Source organism: Triticum urartu, chromosome 3A, assembly GCF_056163025.1.
Source record: "Triticum urartu cultivar PI428250 chromosome 3A, HENAU_Tu73, whole genome shotgun sequence".
In the NCBI taxonomy this organism is placed as follows: Eukaryota; Viridiplantae; Streptophyta; class Magnoliopsida; order Poales; family Poaceae; genus Triticum; species Triticum urartu.
This window is the reverse complement of record NC_141875.1, coordinates 11,317,950-11,338,598: the sequence shown is the minus strand read 5'-3', so window position 1 is coordinate 11,338,598 and position 20,649 is coordinate 11,317,950. Positions and strand designations below refer to the sequence as shown.

At 46.8% G+C, this 20,649-nt stretch overlaps 5 protein-coding genes across 6 annotated transcripts; 3 read left to right on the top strand and 2 right to left on the bottom strand.

Moving 5' to 3' along the window:
- Window positions 1-2,483: 2,483 nt before the first annotated feature.
- On the top strand, window positions 2,484-3,871 carry LOC125542357 (uncharacterized). The gene is made up of 4 exons (XM_048705363.2): window positions 2,484-2,819; window positions 2,928-3,110; window positions 3,211-3,273; window positions 3,421-3,871. The coding sequence occupies exons 1-4, from the start codon at window positions 2,610-2,612 to the stop codon at window positions 3,709-3,711; spliced, it is 747 nt and encodes a 248-aa protein (XP_048561320.1). The 5' UTR covers window positions 2,484-2,609; the 3' UTR covers window positions 3,712-3,871.
- A 2,791-nt stretch (window positions 3,872-6,662) lies between these two features.
- Window positions 6,663-8,150, top strand: LOC125542356 (uncharacterized). Its single transcript, XM_048705362.2, has 4 exons — window positions 6,663-7,011; window positions 7,114-7,296; window positions 7,415-7,477; window positions 7,589-8,150. The coding sequence occupies exons 1-4, from the start codon at window positions 6,793-6,795 to the stop codon at window positions 7,922-7,924; spliced, it is 801 nt and encodes a 266-aa protein (XP_048561319.1). The 5' UTR covers window positions 6,663-6,792; the 3' UTR covers window positions 7,925-8,150.
- Window positions 8,151-11,592: 3,442 nt separating this feature from the next.
- On the top strand, window positions 11,593-15,039 carry LOC125542355 (threonyl and alanyl tRNA synthetase second additional domain-containing protein). Of its 2 annotated transcripts, XM_048705361.2 has the most exons (8): window positions 11,599-11,905; window positions 11,978-12,124; window positions 12,221-12,324; window positions 12,471-12,560; window positions 12,762-12,864; window positions 12,939-13,013; window positions 13,694-13,789; window positions 14,542-15,039. In XM_048705361.2, the coding sequence occupies exons 1-8, from the start codon at window positions 11,816-11,818 to the stop codon at window positions 14,599-14,601; spliced, it is 765 nt and encodes a 254-aa protein (XP_048561318.1). In that variant the 5' UTR covers window positions 11,599-11,815; the 3' UTR covers window positions 14,602-15,039. The 2 variants fall into 2 exon arrangements, with proteins under 2 accessions (XP_087402065.1, XP_048561318.1); XM_087545939.1 differs by having other exon boundaries at window positions 11,593-12,124.
- A 247-nt stretch (window positions 15,040-15,286) lies between these two features.
- On the bottom strand, window positions 15,287-17,221 carry LOC125547592 (F-box protein At5g03100-like). The gene is made up of 3 exons (XM_048711413.2): window positions 16,234-17,221; window positions 16,004-16,138; window positions 15,287-15,844 (listed from the first exon to the last, which is right to left on the bottom strand). Exons 1-3 carry the CDS (start codon window positions 17,083-17,085, stop codon window positions 15,461-15,463), a joined length of 1,371 nt encoding a protein of 456 aa, XP_048567370.1. The 5' UTR covers window positions 17,086-17,221; the 3' UTR covers window positions 15,287-15,460.
- A 623-nt stretch (window positions 17,222-17,844) lies between these two features.
- LOC125547591 (protein NEN4-like) lies at window positions 17,845-19,386 on the bottom strand. Its single transcript, XM_048711412.2, has one exon. The coding sequence runs from the start codon at window positions 18,989-18,991 to the stop codon at window positions 18,134-18,136; it is 858 nt and encodes a 285-aa protein (XP_048567369.1). The 5' UTR covers window positions 18,992-19,386; the 3' UTR covers window positions 17,845-18,133.
- Between the last annotated feature and the right edge of the window lie 1,263 nt (window positions 19,387-20,649).

Sequence of the window (20,649 nt, the reverse complement as noted above, 5' to 3'; positions counted from 1 at the left end):
TGTACTGCGTGTATACGTGTGTGTGTGTGTGTACGCCGCGCCCCGTACGCCGCCGCCCCGTACGTACTAGCGGGGGCGCCGGCATACGGGGCGGAGGCGGCGGCGGCGACGACGGCGGCGGCGCGGGTGCGAGGAGAGAGACGTACGGGCGACGCCGCGGCGACGACGACGACGACGGACGACGGGCGACGGGCGGCGACACGACGGGATCGAGCGGCGCGGTTGGAGACGAAGTAGGGGATGAAACTGAAATTTTCGTAAGTGCTATATATATAAGTTGGGCCTTTAGTACCGGTTGGTGGCTCCAACCGGTACTAAAGGCCTATTTTTGCCAAGCCAAGCGGCGAGAAACGAAGGCCTTTAGTAGTACCGGTTGGAGCCACCAACCGGTACTAAAGGTCTTGCGTTGCCACTCCGCGGTGCACAAAGTTTAGTCCCACCTCGCCGGGCGAAGGGCAGCCACACTGGTTTATAAACCCAGCCGCGGCTGCCTCTTTGAACTCCTCTATATAGCAGGCTTCTGGGCCTAAATTCTGCGCGCTGCCCTGTGAGCCTGCTTGGCCTTTAGGGCCTGTAATTGCACGCCCGTGGGCTAGCAGGCCCACTGGGCAGCGCCCCAATTTTTTTGTATAGTTTTTTTTCTTTTTTGCTTTATTTTCTTCTATTTATTTCTGCGTAGTTTTTTCTTTTCTGTTATATTTATTTTCTTCTATTTATTTATGAGTAGTTTTTTATATAGTTTTTTCTTTTCTACTATAGTTTTTTTTCTTTTCTACTTTATTTATTTTCTTCTATTCATTTATTTTTATATACCATGCCTTTCGGTGTAACAGATGAGTTTTCGTCTGAAACCGGCCCTGATACTTTGAAAGAGATTTTTCAGTTTGTACACGAATTGCATCTAGTTTTTGCCATAACAGAAGTCCGGAGTTGTAATAAGTTATTAATAATAAAAAAGAGGTGCAATGATTGTTAATTAGCTTCAAGCCTTGAGGAATATGGTAGACTGCACGGAGTTTCGGAATAGTGCAAACTGCACTGCACATAGCTCCGTGCAGTCTACCATATTCCTCAAGGCTTGAAGCTAAGCAACGTGAGCATTGAGCCTCTTCTTTATCGTCTCTGCACTCAGGGCTTATAAACCGCTCCTAGTCCCTCTCTCTTGGCGAGGTGGGACTAAAAAACAACTTACTAAGAAACTGTAGTACTGGTCATCCTTTGGAGCCACCAACCGGTACTAAAGGTGGTGCGCTGCCTGCACAAAGTTTAGTGTCATTTAGTTCAAAACAAATCATTAAATGCATGAAAAATATCAAATGAAGGCAAAAATGGTTGAAAAGTGATGGCGTCGCTTTGAATGGTGCATACTGAATGCACAAAAAGTCTGGAGTTGTAATAAGTTTAAAAAAATGAAATGCCTTTGTAACAGATGAGTTTAATTTCGTCAGAAACCCGAATATACTTCGAAAGAGATTGTCCAGTTTGTAAACGAAGTGCATCCATTTTTTGTCGTAACCCTCTCTACTTTTTTGAACAATCTATGTGGATGAAATGATGATACCATGCCAAGTTTCAACTTTTTCAGAGTTCATTTTGTAGTGCTTTTCAATTTCCAGGTCATTTAGTTTTCAAAACAAATTATTAAATGCATGAAAAATAGCAAATGAAGGCAGAAATGGTTGAAAGTTGATGGCATCGCTTTGAATGGTGCATACTGAACGCAAAAAAATATAAGAGCATTTAGATCATGATCTTATATTTCTTTACAGTCTAAATTGTCAATATGATTTTATACATCAAAAATACTTTGATCATCAATGATCTTTTTGTGTACAATCTGAATTGTCAATATGAGTCCTCAACGATTTATAAACCGGTGAAGACTCATATTGCGGCCATAAATTCTACACATAGAGTTCAATGAAGACCAAGTGCTTGTGATAGTTTGAGAAGTAACATATTTAAGATGGTAAAAGCCTTGTTAGGGGAGCGAAGTGGGACTAAAAACAGTTTGTCATAACCTCATTAGTACCGGTTCGTGGAACCGGCACTAAATGATGATGGTGGGGCCATAGCCTGACCGCAGGCTGCCGCAGCCTCTTTAGTACCGGTTCGTGGCATGAACCGGTACTATAAGTTCGCCACGAACCGGTACTATTTACCTCCGCCACGAACCGGCACTATTGAGCACATTAGTGCCGGTTCTGTTACAAACCGGCACTAATGTGCTTTACATTTGACCCTTTTTTCTATTAGCGGTGCTTGCTAGAGATTGGAAGTGCATGCGTCTGATGGGCTATTATTCGTTTTGGTCTCTCCATTCTCATTAGTGTTGCTAGCCTGTGTGTTGTGTAGTTCTTGTCGGTTTAAATTAGATTATCTCATTTGGGTAAGGTATTTTGATGTTAATAGGTTTTGACCCCATAGCTTGTAGTGGGTTTTCTATCAATGCATTGAACTCGACGTGTGCGCCCACCCCAAGTGTCCACTCGGCCCTCTTTCCTCCACAGCCACAGAGCCACACACTCCAAAGTCCAAACTCGTGGTTACCATCTCGGCACCTCGCCGGGAGAACAGAGCAACCTGCCTGCCCGAGCAAGAGGAAGAAGATGGCCTCGTCCGCCTCCTTGCTCCACCCTTCCACACTCGCTCCAGCCTCCTCGCCGCCCCTGCCGCGTCGCCCGCAGCTCGGCCTCCGCTCGAGCCCTCGCCGTCCCCGCGGCGTCTCGCTGACCGCCGCCGCCGCCGCGTCGCCGGACGTCGAGAAGGAGCCCTCCTCGTCGCCCCCTGCGCCTCCTGACGAGCCCTCCGACCTATCGGTGAGCAGCGAGCATCGCCATGGCCCCACCATCTCCCATCTCACTGACAAAAACTGCCCCCAATCTGGTTGTCATTTAAGATGGTTTCTTGGTTCTGGTTCAGCGCAGGCCGTGGCGGAGAGCGTGAAGGTGCTCAAGGACGCGGCCAAGACGAGGAAGGTGCCGGCCGCGGAGGTGCTGGCGGCGCTGGCCAAGATCAAGAAGGCCAAGCTCGACACCTCCACCTTCTTCGAGACCCTCGGCGGGACCGAGTCGCCGGGCAGGACGTGGATGCTCATCTTCACCGGCCAGGCGAGCAATAAGCGCACAATTCGGCATTTTCCAGCCTCAGATTTCCAGTTTTGCATTAGGCGGTTGATTGATTGGTCCAGCGCTTCTGAATGTCTCGCAGGGTAGTAAGCTCGAGAAAGGCAGCTACTTCCCGGTGACCGCCGTCCAGCGCTTCGACGCCGCGGTGAGTGAGCTCCTCATGCTTCTCTCGCATCTCAGCCATGGCATCCGATTCTTCACAAAAATGGAACTTCTGTGACTGAAACTGAAACTCTGAATCTTGATGATGGTCTTTCTGTAACTGAAACTCTGAAGCCATCTTCTTCCGCAGGGCCAGAGGATCGAGAACGGCGTGTACCTGGGCCCGGTGGGGAGTCTGACCTTCGAGGGGCGGCTGTCGTGGAAGAAGAAGATCCTGGCCTTTGTCTTCGAGCGGATACGCGTCAAGGTCGGTCCGCTGCCCTCCCTGGAGATCCCCTTCGGCGGCGGCGACACGAGCAGGGAGCCGAGCACTAAGGACCCCTTCTTCTTGTGGTTCTACGTGGACGAGGAGATCGCCGTGGCGCAGGGCAAGGGCGGCGGCACCGCCTTCTGGTGCCGATGCAAGCGCGTCCCGGCATGACGACCAAGGTCCCGTTCAGTTAGCGCGTGAAGCATCAGAGGCTCCCTCCCTCTCTTTCTTTCTCTAGTCTGTAGCCATTGTTTTCATGTTCTTGAGCGTTACTGTACACAATTATGTAGACGGATGACGTAATATTCGAACGATGAGATGATACTACGTACTTACTTGTGCTTATTTATTTATTTATTTATTTCTGGTATAATGGAGGACTATTTTTTGACAGGAAAACTTCCGATCTATTCACAATACAACGAACAACAGAAATAAGCGAACCGAAGGTGCGCCACCATTATTGCCTCTCCCTCGCTAGAGCCGGAAAAAAATTTGTTGCAGTAGACAGTTGGGAAATCGTCGTGCTAAGACCCCATAGAACTTTTTGTATGTATAATACATAAGCTACTTTTATAAAAAAACATTCTAAGCTATATCAATAGCTTTTGTAGAATATACATTGACATTTCACAAGAATTGATGCCGCATACAAATCCAAAATCCAATTCGACTCTTGGGGGCATATGTTCTTACGCATCAAAAATGTTTTTTTGGCAAATGCCAAAAGAATAGGAAAAAAAAAGATGGGTCCATTGTCACACTGAAATGCTACATGTAAATTTTAGGGGCAAAGTTTAAGCATTTTGACCTGTGAAAACAAAACAAATCAAACGCCAAATATTACCTTCAAATGTTACACTTAATTTTATTCGTCTCATCAATGAAACATTACTATCCCATTTAGCACGAATATTGTCAATCACGCTTGTTACACTAACAAGAACATCTGCACACAAAAATCAGAATTTTTAAATTTTACTTACTACTCCCTGCGTCCTAAAATAAGTGTCTTAACCTTAGTACAACTTTGTACTAAAATTAATACAAAGTTGAGACATTTATTTTGGGACGGAGGGAGTATTTATTTGAATTTACTATTCATCTGAGATCATATGCATCCCAGAGCCAAAACGGCAATCCTCATATAAATTTAGTATCCAGGAGCTCCGTAAAAAAAACTCCATGTAAAAGTAGTTTTATGGGTTGTGCGTAAAACTTAGGGTAAGTTGACATGTAAGGTGTTTTCACAGTTACCGTAAACAGATTCCCCTAAAAATGGTTTTTGGCCGTGACACGACGGCAAATGCCGAACTCCGGCAGATCCAATTCTTTATTTGTGCGGACAAATCAATAATTCAGGTCACACACTCCCATAACCCGCCTTGTTCTTTTGTAAAATTAACTTCAACAATTTCATTGTATCAAAATATTATAGCCATCTCTATCTATATCTTATACTCATTTATGTATGTTGCATCTCTATCTATGTCACACACTTTTTGCTGATGTACTGTTGCACCAGGCTTTTGTATCCGAACCAATCACAAGACCCTTGATTTGTGGAATTCATCTTAGTTTTTTTTGTTCTTTAGATCTTAGATGAAGAATCTTGTCAAACCATCCGACTCGCCGATTTACATGGTACAATGAACTAATGGAAGGAGATGACAGGAAGTTGCCTTTTCTTCCTGTGAGGTTGAGGAAGTTGATTCCGGTAACGTTTATGCAACACCCATCCAAACAACTTCGTAGAATTACCGGGTGCGTTCTGTGATATTTTTTGTACAGAACGTTTTCTATTTCAGTTGAGTTGTATTTGGGGCAGTGCATTATTAGTAAGGGCGAAATATTTCTTATGTACATATTATACTAAATGATTGTGGAGGGCAACCCTTATTTAGTATACCTGGTTTATTTACCATTTGATATAGCTGATTTGAAAAGGTGTGTTTTTGGACTTTCGTGCCTGTGCACACAGGAAAATAAAAGTCGAGAGGTTTAGAGATGACATGATGTTTACCACATAATTAAGGGGCGCCATATGTGGACTTAACTTTTTTCCAAGATATGTTGCACAAGGCTCCAGAATCCAACGTTCTTGTAACTGTTGTTGTATCTATGTGGTTTGCCAACTATAATTCTAGAATTTCCTTTCGGAACATAAAATTTGGAATTACCAGTCGTTCCATAGAATTGAGCTATTTAATCACATGCTAATGACTTATGCTTTTATGCATTGATTTCAAGTACACAAGGAAAATGCTTGATTATCTGGGGTGAAAGAAATATTGTAATGTAAATGACTTGCAATCTTCTCTACTCCCTAAATATTGTTTCAGTGAACTTTCACTTAGGTATACCTCAAATACAATGACAAAGGATCCATGGAAGAATTAGAGTATGATTTATCTGTTCTATGGCAAATCACAAAGTTTATGACTGTATTGCATTGCCTAAATGGTCAAGCCAATATCTATTATGATAGATCAGAACAATTTCATTTGTTTGTTTAATTTTTAGAAATGTTCCCAAGCGATGGTAAGGCGAGATGAAAAAGTTTTGAGGCGACAACAATGCCAGAGCAAGGATGAATGAAGATAATGGAGGAGAAAAGATGTGGTCTTTTGCATTCTTGCAAGGAGATGGTTGTTAAGGAGACACAACAACAACTACTCAAAACAATTGTTTCATAAAAAAATCATGATTACATCACGGGCACTTAGCTAATACAAGTGGGTCCCACATTGCGATGAATACGATAGAATTATCTCAATCGCGGCTGCCGGTGTCTCATGGTCTGAATCGGCGACTTTCTGGATGCTGCTTCTACAAGCTCCCATGTGTATAAAAGTTTGCTCCGCCAAAAAGAAGGCTTAGGAGGCGGCACCAAGCTTTGCTCGTGACACGTCGTCGACAGATGTACGAGGAAGAAGACTTGAACAACCCCAAGGCTTAGATTATAATTTTACCCTTGTGTATATGTCATGATTTTTATATGCCAGTTAGGCTTCTTTGGGAAAAAAGAGAGAGTTAAAGTCGAGGAATTACGGTGGCCTTAAGCTCGTGCTTGTCTACCGTCGACGTGTGCGCCACAAGTGTCCACTCCTCACTCACACGGTCACACTCACAGGCAGAGCCCTCGTCTCGTTCCTTCACAGCCACAGAGCCAGAGACTCCGAACTCGTGGTTACCATCTCGGCACCTCGTCGGAGAACAGAGCAACCCGACCGCCCGAGCGAGAGGAAGAAGATGGCCTCGTCCGCCTCCTTGCTGCACCCTTCCACGCTCGCCCCAGCCTTCTCGCCGCCTGCACCCCGGCGCCCGTCACAGCTCGACCTCCGCTCCAGCCGCCGTCACCACGGCGTCTCGGTCTCCCTCGCCGCCTCGTCATCCGCCGCGTCGCCGGAGGTGGAGAAGGAGCCCTCCTCGCCGTCCACCCCGCGGTTGGACGACTCCTCGGCCCTATCGGTGAGCAGCGAGCATCGGCACGCCCCCAATTTCGCTGACATTTTAGATTTTACCCATGCTCTGACAAGAATAAGATTGTTTCTTGGCTCTGGTTTAGCGTAGGCCGTGGCGGAGAGCGTGAAGGTGCTCAAGGAGGCGGCCAAGACGAGGAAGGTGCCGGCCGACGAGGTGCTGGCGGCGCTGGCCAAGATCAAGAAGGCCAAGCTCGACACCTCCGCCTTCTTCGAGACGCTCGGCGGGACCGAGTCCCCCGGCAGGACATGGAAGCTCATCTTCACCGCCCAGGTGAGCAAACACCTGAATTTCAACCAAAATACCGCAATTTGGTCAGACTTATTAGGGGTTTGCATCTGGTGGTCAGGTTAACTAATCAATCGGTTCCTCTGAACTGAATGTCTCGCAGGGTAGTAAGCTCGGCACAGGCAGCTACTTCCCGGTGACCGCCGTCCAGCGCTTCGACGCCGCGGTGAGCTCCTCTATCGCATTTCAGCCATGGCAATAGATGAGCAACGATGACAACAGCCAGTTTATCTCTGCAACTGAAACTTTGAAGAAAACCATTTTTGGTTGTGAGCAGGGGCAGAGGATCGAGAACGGGGTGTACCTGGGGCGGGCGGGGAGCCTGAGCTTCGAGGGGCGGCTGTCGTGGAAGAAGAAGATCCTGGCCTTCGTCTTCGAACGTGTGCGCCTCAAGCTCGGGCTTCTGCCCTCCCTGGAGATCCCACTCGGCGGCGGCGACGTGGGCAGGGAGCCGAGCACCAAGGACCCCTTCTTCCTGTGGTTCTACGTGGACGAGGAGATCGCCGTGGCGCAGGGCAAGGGCGGCGGCACCGCCTTCTGGTGCCGCTGCAAGCGCGTCGACGGGCAAGGGCGGCGCCCCGCCTTCTGGTACTTCGGTTTCAACATAATTTAGATCAGACAGCGTCCATGTCTCCGTCTAGTCTGTCAGTAGCTACTGTAAATGTTTTGGTGTTCATCGGCTTACTGTATACTCCCTCCGTTCCGAATTACTTGTCTTAGATTTGTCTAGATACGGATATATGTATCTAGACAAATCTAAGACAAGTAATTCGAAACGGAGGGAGTAGCATATACGATCATGTACACGAATGGGATGTGACGACTACGCTAGTTGCATAGCTTTTCGCTCTGGCTTTGTATACGGATAACAGGCGGTATGTATATCAAACTAGACTCTAGGGGGTGGTGAAGATGCACGCTCCCCGCCTCCCCCCCTACAACCCAATTTACTCATGACTCTGCCTCTCAAGATCATTCTGGTTGCGCTAGTGTTTGTCCCCAAAATGACTCCAATCTCTCAACCTAATCGTCTCCCAACCTTGAGGTTAGCTCTACTTCTAGAGAGCCAGCTACAACGGGGGCTCATCTCGTTTTGGATCTCTAACACCTGGTGTTCTAGCTCTCCCTCAACACTAGCACGACATCGGTCTTCCACCGCGAACCCGCTGCCCGAAGAGACGGACGGGGAGCAAGGAGAAAACGGTGAACCGACCGCTCGGTGCCACCCCTTTACGAACGCACAATGCAGAAAATCAGTTTGTGCACGCCCGCGCTATCCAAATAAACCCACATGCCCGAGAGATTCTACTCAGCATGAAACCGTCAATGGATGACCAAACCCATCCGAGGAAGTGAGGAAGGAAAAACAAAGGGGAAAGAAAAACCAAAAAGAATATAGAGAATATTTAAAATATTTCAAAAAATAAATGTTCGCAATTTTTTAAAAACATTATAAAAATAAAAATGTTTATGTATTTGAAAAAAATGCACGCGAATTTTAAAATGTTCCTGAATTTCAACAAATGTTGCCCAAAATTCAAAACGTGCTTGAAAAATTAGAATTATTCAAGAATTTAGAAAATATTCCCGGATTTCAAAAGAAGTTTCCTGAATTTAAAAATGTGAATGGATTTAATGTTCACGAATTAAAAATTTGTTTATGGATTTAAAATTTTGCTTATCGATCAGCACAGGAGCCCCAATCACCGCGCACCATCAGTTTTTTTTTTGTTTTCTCTGTTCTTTTTCTATTTCATTGGTTTTTTTGGTTTACGTCTGACAGAAGCATGTGCTTCACCCCCATGGGAAGCACAATCCTATTTGCACTGGGGGGCACAATTTAGTTCACGTTGGAAGCACAGGCTACTACAGCTAGAAGCAAAGATTTGGCCAAGAAAAAGTTTGAAAAAACCAATCAACATGGAATTTAGGGTCTGTTCGTATCCACTCCACTCCGGCAAATCCTTAGCTCCACTCCCAACTCCTAGGTTGCTGGCTCCCCACTACAAATCAGGAGCAGACAACCTGTTCGGCAACTAACTCCAGCTCCTAGGTTACTGGCTCCCCACAATACATGAGCTTGTTTTCACACTGCTCAATACGTGAGTGTGTTCACTTGTTGTGGCAAGGATTCAACATAGTTCACAAAATTGCACAAATATGCTGAGTTTATTGACAATAATACTGAAATTTGCAAATTTCGCACATAATTTCTTTGTGCAAAATTTGACACATAATGAATTTTGGCACACAAGAACACTTCAGCATGAGTTCGCTGAAATTACAGGATTTCAGCTACATAAACAAATGCTAGGAATTTTTTTTCAGATGACAAACACGAACAAAAGCTGCATAAACACATGTATTTTGTAGATACCAATCTAGTTCTAGTGAAGGTTCTCCAGAAACATTTTTCAACACATGAAAATCTTTATGCAAAGCTGGTGATTGCTTGAATAGAACCAAAAATATGTATACTCTGCTTCTAGTATGGGGTAGAAAATAGTGTAACAGGTGGGGCCAATATCCCACTGTTTCTAGTATGTAAAGTTATCTAATATTTAGCAGTACCAATGAATAGTCCAACAACATGCGGCCCAAGTATTTGCACTTCCTAAACTGAGACATTTTGTCATTGTTTATCTAAAACATTCTGCAAGAAAATTATACATTAATTGCAAGCATTACAATTTAACACATATCGATGAACAATCATCAATCATGCTCCTAGTTACATACCAGCAAATACCATGGTGAAAAAGAATCAGCACAGCTACTGTAGTACAAACAAATAATAATTTCTTAAGCAATCTCAATACTAAAATATTTCAAACACAAGTACTATTGACTCAACTGCACTACCTAGAGTTTATGAGCATCGGAGCAGATATCATATCACATTCTCTCGCTAAAATTAAAATGATAGTTACAGGTTATAGGCAGAGAAGGGGTTCACTAGCTAGTTCACTCCATCCATGTCAATCAAGGCAAATAATCAGCAATATGTTCTCTCTGTTCTTCTCTTCTGCTCATCCCCATTCTCTACTATTTCTATGATTAATCCGTGAGACCCAAATCAGGGCCTAACACTACTTTGACTACTAATCCTTGCTGGGATTATTGACATGTAGAACTAATACTAACTGGAATCAATAATCAGGAATCAAGAACGCCTAGAACTAATCAGCAATATGAATCAACGAGCTAGCTAGTTCACTACCTCCATCTCAAGGCAAATAAAAGAAACAGAGGCAATACATACATATATGTTTACAACATCCATGATAATCATGCAGTGTGTATTTGTTATCTCTGAAGAAAAGGAAACTCTATCTGTCTATATGCTCACTGTCGCTCATCCCCTTTCTCTACCAACTCCCCTAATTCATCCCCTTCCTCTCAATTTCCTCACATAATCCTTGCAGGAATTATAGACATGTAGTACTACAGTACTGCTTACTGGAATCAAGAACCAGGAATCAACAACACGTGGAACTATTCAGGAATATGAATCAAGAAAAGTTGTTGCCGTGCAGAAAAGCTGCCTTGGATGATGAGGGGGGGCGAGGAGATGGCGAGGTCGCTGGGGCATGGATTGGGCCGGAGGGGTGCCGGGGAGCCGCGGCGGCGGGCGGTGGCGCAGCGCTAGGGCTCCATCGCCAGGGGAGGACAGGGGAGTCGCTGCACGGGGGAGAGAGAAAAGGATCGAGTGAAGCGGTAATTTCTGCGGGGAGCGGCACGCGGAGTTCGGTTTTGGCGACTCTGCGAAATTGAACTACGGGTTTCTCCGCTCCGCTCTTCCTCCTCCGCGGAGTCGTAGCGTTCGGGAGCGGAGTCAATCCGAACAGGCCCTTAGTCTTGGAGATGTCGACGCGGAAGACAAAATGGTGAAAACGATTTGTGATTAAAGCAAACAGTTCAGAATCATTTTGATAAAAAGCAAATCTTATATGAAAAAAAGAAGCAAAAACAGTCTATGCATCAGCTTCGGCCCATGAACTTGCACAATATTTCGCGAGGCAATCTCGTTGTCGCTGCTAAGGCCCGTGGGAGAAAAATGATGAGGGGTTCTTTTTCTTTTTCTTTCTTTGCGAGGTTCATGATGAGGGGTTCGGTTTAGCGGTTGAACAGCTAAAATGTTTCGATGTTCTTCAACTCAATTACCGCACACGATTATTATGTACTTACACGGATGACGAGAATGCTCCAACGACGTGATGATAAGTACTACTACTATTTGTGCTTCCTGGAAATTTCAGTGCTTTTTCTTTCTTCTTACCACCAATCTTCCAAGGTTTCACCATCAGTCGGTGGTGGTTTATTCCAAATTCTCTGCTGGAGATTGGAAGATCAGACGCACACACCTTTTTTACTTGGACCCTGCAATCGGATTGACCTGGCGAGTTTTTTTTTTTTACAGTGCAGGCAGAGGCAGCGCAACAGCGCCACCGTAGATCAGTCAGTACCACGCGCGCCGCCGGCGACGACCAGCTTCTCCGCGGGGATGGCGGCTCCGGCAGGGCCCACGAGGTTGGCCTACTTTGATGACATGTGGGCCCTCCGCGCCCCCGCCACCATCCTCTCCCTCCATCAGGTTCTCCCCCCTCCCCTCTACAGAGTTTCAGAACCCTGGACCCTGACTAGGCTAGGCTCCGGGCGCCCGCAGGAGGAGGGCGGCCGGCGAGCCGTGGTGCTGGACGCCACCGTCTTCCACCCGCAGGGCGGCGGGCAGCCGGCCGACACGGGCGTCATCGTCTCCGCGGCCGGCGGCGCCAGGTTCCTCGTCGAGGACGTGCGCGTCAAGGATGGGGTGGTGAGCGCCCAGATCTCCACGAGCTTCTGATAAAGATTTATAAGAGTGCTTGTCATTTGATTTGAGGCTCAGCTGTGCTCTGCTGCTGTCGTGTAGGTCTTCCACTATGGCAGATTCGAGGATGCTGCTGGAGAGGAGCTCAGCCAAGGGCAGAGCGTCAGCTTGGAAATAGACGCGGAACGGCGCAAACTCAACTCCAGGTATGGAGATGTTCAGTGCTAGCAAATCCGACATGGAGGAACGTTGCGGCAGCCACGAATCGAATTCAGCACCATTTTTCGTTATGTGCTTGTCTTTCTCTGCATATTTTGTGACTGTCAGTTGTGCTGAACCTGCGATGCTTCAGGCTTCACTCTGCAGGACATTTGCTGGACAATTGCATGACCAACCTTGGCCTTAAGCTGGAACCTGGGAAAGGATATCATTTTGCTGATGGGTATGACCATATACAGGACTACCTATTTTCCGATTCTTCATTCTCTTGTTATCCGTAACGCTGATCGATTGACTCTGTGTCTAGTTTTCATGTAGGTTTTCTTTACTTGGTATAAGCACTACAGCTCATGCTAGTTTTCACTACTGTTTATTTTGGTTCCACTTGGATTATTTAGTACATTGTGGCTTTTGTTCGTTGCAGGCCTTTTGTTGAGTATAAAGGAGTTGTTCCAGCGGATAAATTGCAGGATAAGAAACTTGAGTTAGAAAAGGAGGCAAATGAACTGATTTCTAAAGGAGCCAAGGTATAAATAACCCAAGAAACCTTAGCGATAGGGTTTCATAATTTGCTGTGCTTAATTATTTACCATTGGTGCAGGTCTTAGTCTCTGTTTTCTCTTATGATGAGGCCGCTAAATTATGTGGAGGTGCTCTGCCTAGCTACATTTCAGAGGTTAGTTATGTTACTTCCATGGAGGTGCCCTTTTAGACGGATTTGTCTTGTATGAAATGCACACTCACCCAACGCCATGTATATTTTGATAACTTCTCATGTATAATATCCCATTGTAATTCCCTTTCAAAAATTACAGAAATACTCCCTCAGTTCCATAGTAGTTGTTTTGGACATCGACGTGACATCTAAAATGTAACTTTGACATCTGATTTCTATTGGAATCCATTTATGAAATCTCACAAAAACTCTATGTTGTGAAAGTACTCTTTAACAGATTTGTGCACGTGATTTTCATTTATCCAGTTCAAATAGTTAGAAAGATACTGGTTGTGGAAGTTCCGAATGTTTGACTTTCCTTAGGTGCAAACCGGTAATTATTAGGGGAGCAGAGGGAGCTGTTTATTAAGATGCATCTGTTTGATACTAGGAAAAAAATTCAGTGTGAATTTTTCATATTACATATGCAGAGTGTTATAATTCTACTGATTATGAAACAAATCAAGAAAACAACCATTTTCGGGAGTAGCTAAAATGTGCAATATTTGTCCTAATTTCTATGCCGTTTAAAAAACATCAATCCTGCTTTATTGATAGAGTTGATTAGAAAATGCCACCTTGCAGTTTTTGTGTTTCTCTAACTCGAACCCTTCCATGACCGCCTAATGTTTTTATTACAGGGTAGCACTCCCCGCATTGTGAAATTTGGTGACTATCCTGGCTGTCCTTGTGGAGGCACTCATGTAGCCGATATCGCAGACATCGGTAACCTAAAGGTAGATTCTGAGGCCTGTGCAAATTTCCAGAAACTTAACCACAACTCATGAAATCTACCCAGCAGAGAGACTAGATGAGTTGAGTGACATCTGCGAAGTTGAAATGATTTTATAACAAAACTCGAACATGTAGTCCTGCTGCTGATCATTAGGATCACAAAGATGATAGTTTTGGGCAATATTCATGAAAACTGGACGTCTGGAAAAGTTTAGTCGGCGCACTGATGCTGCTAGTCCATGTACTATCGACTATTACTTTGTTTAGCTGTGGTCTACATTGTTTCGTGCAAGTTTAGTGATTGTAGAGAGTAAAAGCAACATGCTTCTACTTGTGTTCCCAAAAACTCGTCTGCAACATGTCAATAGGTTGGGTTGGTTTTCTTGGGAGATCTCAAGGCCAGAATGACTGTCAATGATAGTGTGCACCATGTTAGCAAACTACGAAGTCCAACTCTGGTACTTTTTGATAAAATCCGGGCCATGCACACATACAGGTGGCATTGGCCGAAATGAGTAGTAAAATACTAAAATAATATGCTACATCAGCTTGTATACCACAAGTGTTTGGTTAGAGGAAGCAATAGTTTTGGGCTTTACAACAGATATATTGAACTAAAGCAACAGTTGCACCAAGATATAAGAGGAAGATAAACAAGAAATGCATTCAGTTATGATACTTTTTGGCTGATCGTTTCATTTTTCCCGCCCTTATGACAATTTGGAAGTTGATCTTATTATCTGCTATACTTCAGGTCACAAATATACGAGTCAAGAAAGGTGTGACTAAAGTTTCCTACAGCATCAGCCCATAGTTTTTCTGGGCAACTCTCACACCTACAATTTAGCAGAGGTCAAAGGATAATTATCCAGAGAATCAGAAGGCCGGCTGCATTGGTCTCCTCATAAATTCTATTTTGTGTGACGACACTAAATATATGGAGGGCAAAATAGATAATTACATCTGATATTTCCTCCTAGTGCCACTGTATATGCCCATGTGCAGATCAGATGATCAGGGTATCATGCCCCCTGCTTATTCGTTGAGTTATATGCCCCGACTCTTCATTGTGTTGTCTGTCCTTTACCATTATCTAGTTGTATGTGATGTCTTGTTATAATATACCCCCTCTGTAAAGTAATGTAGGATGTAATGGAACAGAGGGAGTACTGTATAAGACATATTTGATTATTATGATTAAAATAGTGTTCCCAAATAAATAAAAGGAAAGTATGAGATGTTTAGTTTGAAATTTTGATCTGGCATATATTGTAACGCTTGATTGTCCACAACAAGTGCCTAAAGAACAATCTATAGCCAAGACTCGGGGCCAAAGAGGGCCCCAGCACATAACTGTTGTGCAATTTTCAAAGTGCAGCTTTTGAGCTCCGTCTCAAATCATTTGCCAAGCATCTCCAAGGCGATAAATAACACAAGCGCACCATTTAAAAAAAATTGTTGTTCACGTTCATAATTGACAATAATGGCAATTCCAACAATGCAGAAACCAATAACGTGTTTGTGTTCATGACATTTGCAGTTTGAACTTGTCAACTCAACACAAGGATGAATAAGAGAAGTGCATAATAAGAAGTTGAGAGGCATTACATATATAAAAGAAATATTGTCATGTTTGCACAAAAGAAAAGATGGGAAAATCTACCATGGGAGCATCAAACTGACCAACCTTTTCTACAAAGCATGCAAGAGCTTTCAAAGGGATCAGCCATGGACAGGGTCTGATTATCATGGAAACATATAGCAATTCTACGGTTAAAATCAGATCTAAAATCAAACTGAGCATTCTGAGAAGCCCTACAGTCAAACTGCAGACGCCTGTACTGATCAGCTCTCCATTCCTCTGTGCATACATCATTGACACCACATTTCATCAACTCGAGTGCTTTAGCATGCAGAACAAAGAACTTGGCAAAGTTAACATCTGTTTCTTTGCCCACGTAGCACTGCAACACTATTTCTCTGAGATGGTCAAGGCATTCAATAGGATCTTGTGGGTCAAGCTGATACGCATTTTCCATGGCCGACTGCGGAGATGTCTGAAAAGAGTATAAAACGATTTACAAAGTTAATACCTAGTAGGCCGGAATTTAAGAAACTTTTACATGTCAAAGTGCGACAAGTATTCACAGGGCACTACATGACCACGTGGAAAAGAAATTAATAATGCTAAAAAAGGCACCAAAGAAGAAAATCACCGTGATATACAACTTCTGCAAGCATGGAAAGAATTTGAGGAAGACAACGACTGAATTGAGATTAGGGCCACAAGATGTGAGATGTAAAGCCTTCACACTGCGCATCGGCATTTTCAAGTTGTCAGCAACCATTTCCTGATAAGAGAAACAACATAAAAGATCAGTGTAATGCTGCGGCGACGAACGTCAGTTTTGAGATAGGCGGGCAGACACTGCTACGGTGCTAGTACCTGAGAAACTGTGGACGGTAGCCTGAATCTAGAGAAGTCGTCTACCAATGAGCCCAAGATCTCCAGCTTCGGTGCCGAGATTACCGTGATGTACGGCGTGGTGAAAGGCCAGTCGGCTCCGATCAATCTTTCCAGCCGCGGGGCATTCTCCACGACTATCCCCTTGGTGTAGTATCGATCACAGACGGCGACGCTTCGAAGTGTCGGCGAGTTGATCCGAAGGCGGTCGATTCCGCCGCAACCTTCAAGCAGCAGGCCCTCGAGGACAGGGCAACCGGCGAGCAGGCCATGGAGGGCGCGCTCCCGCATGTAAATGGAGACCAGGGCGAGCTGGTTCAGCCGCGGGAAACTAAACGCCGGCGCATCCACGACGTCCAGCGCGCCGGGCAACGAGCAGCTGACGAACCTGGCCACGCGGAGGCCCGGCGCGAAGCGGAGCGTGGTCAGCGGCAGCGGATCGGAGTACCTGGGCGCATCGATGTCGATCTCCTGGAGCTTGTCGAGGGCCGGGGACCGCAGCCACGCGCCGAGGTCGGGGTCGCCGATGCTCTCGATGCGGAGGCGGCGCACCGGGCCCTGGTGCTCCGAGAGGATCTTGGAGACGGCCCCGGCGCGGTCGGGGCAGTCCCTGGGGCCGGGGATGTGGCGGTCGTCGAGGTCGAGGGGCGAGGAGCGCCAGAGGTGGCGCCAGCGGCGGGAGAGGGCGCCGGTGCGCGCGGCGGCAGCGGCATCGGTGGGGAGGAAGGAGATGACGGCGCCGAGGATCTCGTCGGGTAGGAGGCTGATCCGGTCGACACCGGGAGATATCGTCTTCTTGGCTCCGCTAGGGTGAGCCGCCGAAGCCGCCGCCATGGCCACCGCGCAGAGCAGGCGGAACGGTGGAGGGTTTGGGTTTGGGGGACTGCAGAGTGCGGATGCGCACTGTGCAGTAAATAGGGGCTCAGAAATAGATATTCGGACGTTAGGTGTTCTTCTTTTGATTTTGTATAAGGGAATGGCCTGGTTTTTGAATTTGGGTCAGTCGACCATTTTTGAACGCCATACACATCCAACAACACCTGGCCTTTCTTCTTCCTCTAGCTTTTCTCCCTCTCCACCGCCAGCCGAATCGCTTGCGATCACCATCAGCGGCTGGCGGCGCTCCCTCGCAGCCCCGTCCTCCTCGGAACCGCCTCCCACCGCCGGTCTAACTACCGCCCCCGGCCATCCCTCTAGCCCCGCCTTACATTTGAGTTTTTCTCCGGCAAAGTGCACCACCGTCGTCCTGCCGCCCCCCCCCCCCCCCTCCTCCACCCCTCCCTCGCCCGCCGCTCTTCCACCCCCACCCTCTTCTCTAAGATAGATGGTGGGGCAGCCTGCCAACGAGCTCCTTCCTTCTCCTTCTTCCCCTCCGGACTTCCTTCGGCGAATTTCTCCGGCCATGTCAAAATCGAATGACCCATTAACTAATGTCAGTCGATTGACGTTTCGCTAATGGGTTAGCGTAAACACAGTCGGAAGATTTGGTCATTTGCCCCTCTTTACTTGGTGTAATTAGACTATACTAATTGCCGTTTACATTTTCTTATCTTTCTTATTTTTTGTACAGCTTTACAATAAATGAATGCATTTTCTTATATTTTGTACAGATTTACAATAGAGGTGGGTACAACTATGGGTTACAATGCTCCAGCTGAGACTTACGGGCCATTTATACAATTACACAAATGAATGAAATGTGCGTTGCGTTTTTACAACAACGAGAAGGTGGTTAACAACGTACATATATCTAATTAGACCTTGGGTAAATATGAACACGGCTACCTAGCTAGCTAGCTAGCTAGAATGGTTATTTGTACATTTCCATTTCCATCTACAAATTAATGAATGCAAATTTGTATGGAAGCAATTAGTCGACGGATCATCTCACGATGGCCCTGGAGTGCCTAAGGACCATGCTGAACGGCGGCGTCGTCATCGGCCGTCGCACTCTCCGAGCACCACCGCTAGTCGTGGCCGTCGCCGCTCCCCTCGCTGCCGCCACCACCTTCCCCGTGCTGTCCCTCTTGCACGACGACCTCCCGTTCACCTTCAGAACCGCGGCGGCAGGAGGAGGACGAGGAGGAGTCGCGGGCGCCGTCGTGGTAGAAGACGTCGCGGCCCTGCGCCTGGTGACGGCGCCGTCGTCGGCGCCGGGGAGCACGCCGGCGGGGAGGTTGGACTCGAGCATGAGCACGGCGGCGCAGTGCTTGAGCACCTCGAGGTTCATGCGCACGTCGTCGAGGCTGCGGTGCGTCTGCTTCCCGATCCCGAAGTAGGCCGCCAGGGTGGCCATCTTGAGGTCCCCGGCGCGGCGTCCGAACCCCTGTGCGAGCACGCTGAGGGAGTCGACGACGGCCACGGGCTCCGGCGCGGCGCGGCCGGCCGCCGCGAAGGCCTCGCGGACGCGGTGGCAGTCGAAGCGCCGGATGTTGTGGCCCGCCCAGACGCGGCCGTCGAGGAGCGCGAAGATGTCGTCGGCCACGTCGGCGAAGGGCGGCGCGGCGCGGAACGCGGCGGAGAGGGATGGGTCGCCCGAGAAGCGCCTGGAGACGGCGGAGGGGTCCCCCGGGCGGATGAGGGTGGAGTAGCTGGCGAGCTCGACGAGGCGGCGCGGGCAAACGAGGATGGCCCCGAACTCCAGCAGCCACCACTGACCGGACGAGTCGGAGGGGGACGGCGCCGCCGCCGTCTCCACGTCGAAGAACACCATCTCCTCCTTGGCGGCCTCCGTCGCCATTAGCTAGCTACGTACGTGTGGTGGTTTCTTCTTCTTGGCTGGCTTTGGTGGACCGTGGTTGGTTTCTTGGCGAAGGAACGAACGATCTCTTGCGTCGTGAGCTTCCTTATTAATTTGTGGGTTGTGACAGTGATTCGTGTATATAGGATTTGGCAAATGGTCCATGGACGAGGGGGGCGGCCGGAGGAGAATATTTGTTGCTTGGTTTGGACGGCGGCGTAGGGTTTCGTTTGGATGGAGAAGACTCGACGGGAGGAGCAAAGCAAGGAGGCGAGTCTTCCAATGGTGCAAGCAAAGCCACTCGATCGAGCTCCTCTCCTTCTGAGGAAGAAAATGAAGGCTACCTCGAGATCACAACGACTCGATGAGAGGAGCACGGGAGATTCGGGATGCGTGCATGGCGGCGGCGGCAGATAGCTTGCACGTATGGATGGGATGGGAGATTCCAAGTTTCACAAGCATGCAACTAGGAATGAGCAAGTCTCTTTTCTTTTTCATCAAGCTAGCTTTTGTTGGAGCTAGCAACACCTACGGCACTAACCATCTGCCGGTTACGTCCTCGACCGGGTTCTCCACCGCTAGCCCTCTCCCTCGCCGTTGCTGGAGGAGTCCGCCGCCGGTCGAAACCCATGAGTATGTGCATGAAAAGTTGTTGTCGTCAGTAGAATGAAGCAACAACGACTAGCCTTTGACCATTTCAAACACCACGTGTGTAGCCCTACGTACTTTAACTAAGTTTGCGGGAGTGCGTGCGGACTAGTCGTACCGAGAGCCGGAGCCAGAGCCAGAGCCAGCATGAAGGCTGGTCATAGTGGGGAGTAACATACAATATACTAGTATCATGCATATGATATTAGTGTATGATACTATATCCATAGTGCATAGTATCATAAAGTAGTATCATAAATGGTCTTATTTATTGCCATGCATGACATATAGTGGCATAACATTTCTTATGTTACGGTATCTACCTATGTTACTATGACCCTCTCTCTCTTCTTTAATTTCCTGCTACGCTAAGCATGTTTGCGAGTCCCAAGTACTAGTTATGTTACCCCCACTATGGCCAGCCTGAAGAAGATTACTGCACACAAACTAGCACCTGCTTAATTACCATCATGCATCGATCCGGTTACTAATATGAATACTTACTGTTGATTATAGATGCCATGACGGCACTTTAGCTTGCTCTCTCTTGGCGTGCATGCATGGGTCACCGTTGGCCGCACGAACCAGCCAACAAGCAGCAGTAAATCTTCCTCCCACGTTTGGAATATCAACCCCGACACCAGAATTGAATTGTTTGAAATACCTATGAACCACTCTCTCCGTATCAAAAGATAAGACGTTTTTTGACACTGAAGGGAGTATCATAGATACATGTGTTGAGCGAGACTATCATATATATATTTGTTGTACCTACGAATATTTGAGGCTGAAATATTGTTTGCAAATATTGTTGTGTAACCATTTTGTGTTGTTGTGATTCATTTCTAGAATATTTGTTATCTTTACTGCTGTATATTCATTTAATTATAGTCACATGTGAGCAGATTTCCTTTTTCAGTCATGTGAAACACAAGGTATAATCTTCATGGTAACGTGGCTATGCAATTCCAAAGTTCTCATCCAAACAAGATTTGGTGTTGAAACCTCGT

Bases quoted from the DNA above. Each gene is read 5' to 3' on its own strand.
- LOC125547591 (XM_048711412.2), bottom strand. From the start codon at position 18,991: ATGGCGACGGAGGCCGCCAAGGAGGAGATGGTGTTCTTCGACGTGGAG.
- LOC125547592 (XM_048711413.2), bottom strand. From the start codon at position 17,085: ATGGCGGCGGCTTCGGCGGCTCACCCTAGCGGAGCCAAGAAGACGATA. The intron at 16,139-16,233 runs GTACTAGCACCG...TTCTCTTATCAG, and splicing joins TACCGTCCACAGTTTCTCAG to GAAATGGTTGCTGACAACTT. The intron at 15,845-16,003 runs GTGATTTTCTTC...TACTCTTTTCAG, and splicing joins TGCAGAAGTTGTATATCACG to ACATCTCCGCAGTCGGCCAT.
- LOC125542356 (XM_048705362.2), top strand. From the start codon at position 6,793: ATGGCCTCGTCCGCCTCCTTGCTGCACCCTTCCACGCTCGCCCCAGCC. The intron at 7,012-7,113 runs GTGAGCAGCGAG...GGTTTAGCGTAG, and splicing joins ACGACTCCTCGGCCCTATCG to GCCGTGGCGGAGAGCGTGAA. The intron at 7,297-7,414 runs GTGAGCAAACAC...AATGTCTCGCAG, and splicing joins AGCTCATCTTCACCGCCCAG to GGTAGTAAGCTCGGCACAGG.
- LOC125542357 (XM_048705363.2), top strand. From the start codon at position 2,610: ATGGCCTCGTCCGCCTCCTTGCTCCACCCTTCCACACTCGCTCCAGCC. The intron at 2,820-2,927 runs GTGAGCAGCGAG...GGTTCAGCGCAG, and splicing joins ACGAGCCCTCCGACCTATCG to GCCGTGGCGGAGAGCGTGAA. The intron at 3,111-3,210 runs GCGAGCAATAAG...AATGTCTCGCAG, and splicing joins TGCTCATCTTCACCGGCCAG to GGTAGTAAGCTCGAGAAAGG.
- LOC125542355 (XM_087545939.1), top strand. From the start codon at position 11,816: ATGGCGGCTCCGGCAGGGCCCACGAGGTTGGCCTACTTTGATGACATG. The intron at 12,125-12,220 runs GTGAGCGCCCAG...GCTGTCGTGTAG, and splicing joins TGCGCGTCAAGGATGGGGTG to GTCTTCCACTATGGCAGATT. The intron at 12,561-12,761 runs GTATGACCATAT...TGTTCGTTGCAG, and splicing joins GGATATCATTTTGCTGATGG to GCCTTTTGTTGAGTATAAAG.